Source organism: Babylonia areolata, chromosome 1 (assembly GCF_041734735.1).
Source record: "Babylonia areolata isolate BAREFJ2019XMU chromosome 1, ASM4173473v1, whole genome shotgun sequence".
Classification (NCBI taxonomy): domain Eukaryota; kingdom Metazoa; phylum Mollusca; class Gastropoda; order Neogastropoda; family Buccinidae; genus Babylonia; species Babylonia areolata.
The window spans coordinates 19,613,521-19,621,268 of NC_134876.1; the positions used below are offsets into that span (position 1 = coordinate 19,613,521).

Here is a 7,748-nt window from a genome sequence, read left to right on the forward strand (position 1 = left end):
ACCCTGAAATGATATTTTGACCCTGTAATGTTGCTTTGACCCTGAAATGTTGCGTTGACCCTGTAATGTTGTGTTGACCCGGTAATGTTGTGTTGACCCTGTAATGTTGCGTTGACCCTGTAATGTTGCGTTGACCCGGTAATGTTGTGTTGACCCTGTAATGTTGCGTTGACCCTGTAATGTTGTGTTGACCCTGTAATGTTGCGTTGACCTGTAATGTTGTGTTGACCCGGTAATGTTGCGTTGACCCTGTAATGTTGTGTTGACCCTGTAATGTGTTGATAATGAAATGTTGCGTTGACCCGGTAATGTTGTGTTGACCCGGTAATGTTGCGTTGATCCTGTAATGTTGTGTTGACCCTGTAATGTTATGTTGACCCTGAAATGTTGCGTTGACCCTGTAATGTTGTGTTGACCCTGTAATGTTGCGTTGACCCTGTAATGTTGCGTTGACCCTGTAGTGTTATTGTTGTTTTTGTTTCCTTTGTTGTTATTCTTTTTTCAGCAGATTATTTGGTCAATCAATAATGATTCATCGGCTGACTAGTTAATCAATTAATTGACTGATTAGCTGACTGCTTTTTGTGGCTATCGATTTAAACAATATTGATGGTCAATCCATCATGATTCCATATCAGTTAATTGGTTAATTATTTGATTGATTGATTCTTCGTGGATGTCCTTTCAAACAATCGTTTACCCCTTTTCCATATTTTCGTCGGATTTAGATCAACTTTGAATACCGTTACCCATGAAGGTTTGACTGTGCGTTGAAAAAAAGATTTTGCTTCTTTTCTTTTCTTTTTTTTTTTTCACGCAGTGTAACACATTAAATAAACATTGTTAACTTTTTTTTTTGTCGGGTGAGGGTGTGGGAGAGAATGCGTGTCATGACTCGTGGTATTGGTTATATTTCGGGTGGGTTTTTTGTTTGTAATTTCAAATTTGATTTAATTTCATTGCAATTAGACATGAAACAACAACAACGCGCACACACACACACACACACACACACACACACACACACACACACACACACACACACACACACATATATATATATATATATATATATTTGTATAGATAGATAGATGTACATACAGAACATGACTCCAAAAAGAAGACACCAACATAAGTAAAGAAAACAAAGGAAACAACACAGCCAACAGTAACAAAACAAATTTGTCTACATTTCATGATGGGGTTGTATATTTCAGTCGATAGCTGAACCAGCCAGGACCCTTCACAAGTGTGGAGAAACCAGCCAGCCAGGACTCCTGACGATCCTGACCAAACCAGGCAGGACTCCTCCCGATCCTAACCAAACCAGCCAGCCAGGGCTCCTGGCGATCCTGACCAAGCCAGGCAGGACTCCTGACGATCCTGACCCAACCAGGCAGGACTCCTCCCGATCCTAACCAAACCAGCCAGCCAGGACTCCTGACGATCCTGACCAAGCCAGGCAGGACTCCTGACGATCCTGACCAAACAAACCAGGCAGGACTCCTGACGATCCTGACCAAACAAACCAGCGAGGACTCCTGACGATCCTGACACCAGCCACCCAGGACTCCTGACGATCCTGACCAAACAAACCAGCGAGGACTCCTGACGATCCTGACACCAGCCACCCAGGACTCCTGACGATCCTGACACCAGCCCCCCAGTACTCCTGACGATCCTGACCAAGCCATCCAGCCATGGCAATCCACATCCCCGGGCTGATCGCCATCATCTTCTTCTACCTGCTGATCGTGGTGGTGGGGCTGTGGGCGGCCCGGAAGTCCAAGCAGGTTGGGGCCACAGCTGACAGTGAGGACGTCATGCTGGCCGGCAGGAACCTGGGCATCCTCATCGGCATCTTCACCATGACTGGTCAGTGATCACTGTGCCTTTCTTACGTTGACACCTACTGCTGTCGTTCTGTGTGTTTTGTTTCGTTTTCTTGTTGTTGTTATTTTGTTTGTTCGTAAGTTTGTTCGTTGGTTAGTTTGTTTGGGATGGGGGTAATTTGGGGTTTTGAGGTGGGTTTTTTTTGTTTGTTTGTTTTTCTTTTTTTGAGGGGGAGGGCGAGGGTTGGGGGGTGGGGTTCTCGTTGTCATCGTTGTTGCTGTTGTTCTTGTTGCCGTTGCTGCTCGGGTTGTAATGGTGGTAGTGGCAGTGGCGTTTGTGGCCTTGCTGCAGTTTTGCAATCTGTTGTTCAGAACTGGTGTTTGTGGAGCAGCAGCAGGAGGATAAGCAGCAGCAGGCAGAAGTAGCAGTATGATATGATATGGATAATTATGTAGCGCCTCTCCTCAGCCGGATATCAAGCTCCTGGAAGTAACGCGTCCGCCTAGGAAGCGAGAGAATCTGAGCGCACTGGTTCGAATCACGGCTCAGCCGCCGGTATTTTCTCCCCCTCCGCTAGACCTTGAGTGGTGGTCTGGACGCTAGTTATTCGGATGAGACGATAAACCGAGGTCCCGTGTACAGCATGCACTTAGCGCACGTAAAAGAACCCACGGCAACAAAAGGGTTGGTACTGGCAAAATTATGTAGAAAAATCCACTTCGATGGGAAAAACAAATAAAACTGCACGCAGGAAAAATACAAAAAATGGGTGGCGCTGTAGTGTAGTGACGCGCTCTCCCTGGGTAGAGCAAACCGAATTTCACACCGAGAAATATGTTGTGATAAAAAGAAATACAAATACCAATACAAAGCTCTAAGTGTCTTACAAACACATGGAGTCATTTGCACAACAGGCTGTCTGCCCCGGTAGAGCCGATGACGGCTGCCATTGGGTGCTCATCATTCGTTTCCTATGTAATTCAATCAGGTATAAATCACGCACATAAACACACTCATGCAGACACGTAACGTAGTAGTAGTAGTAGTAGTAGTAGTAGTAGTAGTAGTAGCAGCAGCAGCAGCAGCAGCAGCAGCAGCAGCAGCAGCAGCATCAACAACAACAACAACAACAACAACAACAACAACAACAACAGAAGCAGCAGCAGCAGCTGCAGTAGTATTAGTGAGGGAAGCAATTATTAGTCTCAGCTGTGGTGGTAGTTGTTCAAGTGTTCTGTTTGCTGTCGCATTGTCTCTGTTTTTGTCGTTTAGTTTTGTTGTGTTGCTGTTGTTCATCTTCTTTTCCTCTTCCTCTTCTTCTTCTTCTTCTTTCTTCTTCAGCGCAGGCTCTCGAAGCGACAAGTGTTTGTTTGAACGGATCACAAGACCACCACATCAGCCCTCGTCTTGCATCGTTGTCTGCCCTTTATTTTCCGCCATTCCCACCCATTCACTTCGGCTTCCATCCGACTGCCCGCAGCCAGTATCACCGGTCTGTCTGGACACGCAATCCTGCAGCCCCAGACCCTTCGTACCCAATATGTGTGCACACCACACCACACCATAGCACACCACACCACACCATAGCACACCATAGCACACCACACCACACCATAGCACACCACACCATAGCACACCACACCACACCATAGCACACCACACCACACCATAGCACACCACACCACACCATAGCACACCACACCACACCACACCACACGCACACCACACCTCACCATAGCACACCACACCACGCCATAACACACCACACCACACCATAGCACACCACACCACACCATACCACACCATAGCACACCACACCATAGCACACCATTGCACACCACACCACACCATAGCACACCACACCACACCACACCATAGCACACCACACCACACCATAGCACACCACACCACACCATAGCACACCATACCTTGCCACCATAGCACACCACACCATAGCACACCACACCATGCCACCATAGCACACCACACCACACCATAGCACACCACACCACACCATAGCACACCACACCATGCCATCTCTCTCTCTCTCTCTCTCTCTCTCCATGCTGTCTGTGCACACTATACTCAGTGCAAGGATGCACAGTATTGCATGCCGGCTGTTTTCTTGCCCTTGTATTTCCTTCTCGGAACATTGATCTCTTCCAGTTAATGGATTCTGAGGGAAAGAGAGAGAGAGAGAGAGAGAGAGAGAGAGAGAGAGAGAGAGAGAGAGAGAGAACGCAGGAAGTTTAATGCAAAGGCCACCAGCCTGTCCATAAAGATAACGATTTGAAAAACTAAGGAAAAAAAACAGAGAGACAGACAGACAGACAGAGACACAACAAACAGAGACACAATGAGACAGAGAGAGAGAGCAGAGACAGCAGGAGAACTGGACAGACAGACACAGATACATTGACAGAGACAGAAAAAAACAAACGGACAGACAAACAGACAGACAGACAGACTGACAGTAATTTATTGACTACAAACTGACGGCTTCCCACGCAGTTTGAGGACAGGTTTTCTGGGGTTTATTTTTTCTTTTTTTCAAGATCCATCACCATCGTGTCTTTTCGCTCGAGTGAACGCTGTTCCTATGCTGTTCAGGAGTGTCTTGTGTTGTAAGGTTAACCCTTTCACCGCCAGTCAATTTAGAGTACAAAATTTCCTTGTGGTATTAACACAGAAAGGACAGTGGCTAAGAATAGCTGGGGATTCCCCCCTAGCGATGTATAGAAAATACGGCCTATCCTACCACCGAACATTAAGAGCAGTAGGTTCATGGATAACAGACCAATGAATGGTCACCTTTTAGTGACATGGGTCCTCTACCACGCCTGTGCATAAATGCGAGCTTGGCGGTGAAAGGGTTAAGGGTGAAGCATCCATGTGTCTTCGTTCTACCATTCTCACCTCTACGTTGCTCAGAGAGAGAGAGACTCTGTGTGTGTGTTGTGTGTGTGTGTGTGTGTGTGTGTGTGTGTGTGTGTGCGTGTGTGTGTGCGTGTGTGTGTGTGTGTGTGTGTGTGTGTGTGTGTGTGTGTGTGTGTGCGTGTGTGTGTGCGTGTGTGTGTGTGTGTGTGCGTGTGTGTGTGTGTGTGTGTGTGTGTGTGTGCGTGTGTGTGTGTGTGTGTGTGTGTGTGCGTGTGTGTGTGTGTGTGTGTGTGTGTGTGTGTGTGCGTGTGTGTGTGTGTGTGTGCGTGTGTGTGTGTGTGTGCGTGTGTGTGTGTGTGTGTGTGTGTGTGTGTGTGTGTGTGTGTGTGTGTGTGTGTGTGTGTGTTAGCCCACGTTTTCGTGCAACCCCACACATTCTCGCACGTTGTGTGAGAGCGTGGGGCTGCAAGAAACCGTGGTCGTTCCCATATCACACCTTTTCGCAACGTGTGAGAAAGCGTTGTAAATCACTTTTATTTTTCAACAGAAGCATTCCCTGTGTCATCGGAGTTAGTTTCTTGTCTTTTTTTTCCAACACAAGTATTAGAGATGACGACGACGACGACGATCATGAGCACGATGATGACTTCAGCGAAGACGTCGACGACAATGACACTGACACTGGCATTTACGATGACACATCTTTTGTATATCACAGTCGTGAATGAGGTCGTTGCAATGCATCAACCTCAAACTCAGCATGGGAAATGGAGCAAAGAAGAAAGTCATGGTGATGTGCATGACGCATTCAGAAATGTATACCAAGTCTTGACTCTCTTTTTTTCCGACTGAAGGTGGCAATTATGTCGAAATGAAGCAACTTTCTGTATTAATGTAACAGAAAAATGTGGTTTCGCAATACTCTGCCTTCTCATAGAGAGCGTGAAAACGCAACCAGAAAGAAAATTCGATTTTAAGACTGGGCAGTTGTGATTTATTATTATTTTCTTTTGTTATTCTTTATTAATCATATCTATGTAGAGAATTCCTTCATTTCAAGTTCATTCCTTTGTTCATCTGCAAGTGACGGTATCGATTTGGATTCATCCAACTGAAGTTAGCCTACCAATTTCAGAGAAAAAGCTCTGGGCACAAAAATGGTGATTTAAACAAACGGAGACACAGAAAGGAAACAAACAACAACAACAACAACAACAACACACACACACACACACACACACACACACACACACACACACATGCATACATAAATACACACACGCGCAAACATACACGCAAACACACCCCCTACCCCCCGCCCCCCAAGACCCCCCCCCCCCACACACACACACACACATACATCACCACCCCACGGACTCTAACATCCTTGCTTCCTCAGAAAAAGAAAGAGGCTGCAAGGAGGTTTAATTAGCCGGGAAGCCTGTCTTTTGTTTCTGTTGCTTGTCTTTCTGTCTCTTTTTTTTTTCTCAACGATTTGTGTTGGGTAAAAGACCAGAAACTACCCCCTGTGACAAAACAAATGTCCATTAAAGGAGACGTTATGTAGGGCTAACACAGACAGTCCATAACCATTGAAGGAGACGTTCTGTAGGGCTAACACAGACAGTCCATAACCATTAAAGGAGACGTTGTGTAGGGCTAACACAGAGAGTCCGTAACCATTAAAGGAGACGTTATGTAGGGCTAACACAGACAGTCCATAACCATTAAAGGAGACGTTATGTAGGGCTAACACAGACAGTCCGTAACCATTGAAGGAGACGTTATGTAGGGCTAACACAGACAGTCCATAACCATTGAAGGAGACGTTATGTAGGGCTAACACAGACAGTCCATGAGACGTTATGTAGGGCTAACACAGACAGTCCGTAACCATTGAAGGAGACGTTATGTAGGGCTAACACAGACAGTCCATAACCATTGAAGGAGACGTTATGTAGGGCTAACACAGACAGTCCATAACCATTGAAGGAGACGTTCTGTAGGGCTAACACAGACAGTCCATAACCATTGAAGGAGACGTTCTGTAGGGCTAACACAGACAGTCCATGAGACGTTCTGTAGGGCTAACACAGACAGTCCATAACCATTAAAGGAGACGTTCTGTAGGGCTAACACAGACAGTCAAACATTAAAGGAGACGTTCTGTAGGGCTAACACAGACAGTCCATGAGACATTATGTAGGGCTAACACAGACGGTCCATAACCATTAAAGGAGACGTTATGTAGGGCTAACACAGACAGTCCATGAGACGTTATGTAGGGCTAACACAGACAGTCCATGAGACGTTCTGTAGAGCTAACACAGACAGTCCATGAGACGTTATGTAGGGCTAACACAGACAGTCCATGAGACGTTATGTAGGGCTAACACAGACGGTCCATAACCATTGAAGGAGACGTTATGTAGGGCTAACACAGACAGTCCATGAGACGTTATGTAGGGCTAACACAGACAGTCCATGAGACGTTCTGTAGAGCTAACACAGACAGTCCATGAGACGTTATGTAGGGCTAACACAGACAGTCCATGAGACGTTATGTAGGGCTAACACAGACGGTCCATAACCATTGAAGGAGACGTTCTGTAGGGCTAACACAGACAGTCCGTAACCATTAAAGGAGACGTTCTGTAGGGCTAACACAGACAGTCCATGAGACGTTATGTAGGGCTAACACAGACAGTCCATGAGACGTTATGTAGGGCTAACACAGACGGTCCGTAACCATTAAAGGAGACGTTCTGTAGGGCTAACACAGACAGTCCGTAACCATTGAAGGAGACGTTATGTAGGGCTAACACAGACAGTCCAAGCGACGTTATGTAGGGCTAACACAGACGGTCCATAACCATTAAAGGAGACGCAGACGGTCCGTAACCATTAAAGGAGACGTTCTGAAGGGCTAACACAGACAGTCCATAACCATTAAAGGAGACGCAGACAGTCCATAACCATTAAAGGAGACGTTCTGAAGGGCTAACACAGACAGTCCATAACCATTAAAGGAGACGTTC

The 7,748-nt window shown here is 46.2% G+C and overlaps 1 protein-coding gene across 1 annotated transcript in view; it reads left to right on the plus strand.

Moving 5' to 3' along the window:
* Positions 1-1,700: 1,700 nt before the first annotated feature.
* The window catches only part of LOC143291470 (high-affinity choline transporter 1-like), a 42,342-nt gene continuing 36,294 nt past the window's right edge, over positions 1,701-7,748 (plus strand). The window contains exon 1 of the mRNA XM_076601349.1: positions 1,701-1,875. Coding sequence (XP_076457464.1) covers positions 1,701-1,875 — 175 coding nt within the window. The remainder of the gene's footprint in view (positions 1,876-7,748) is intronic.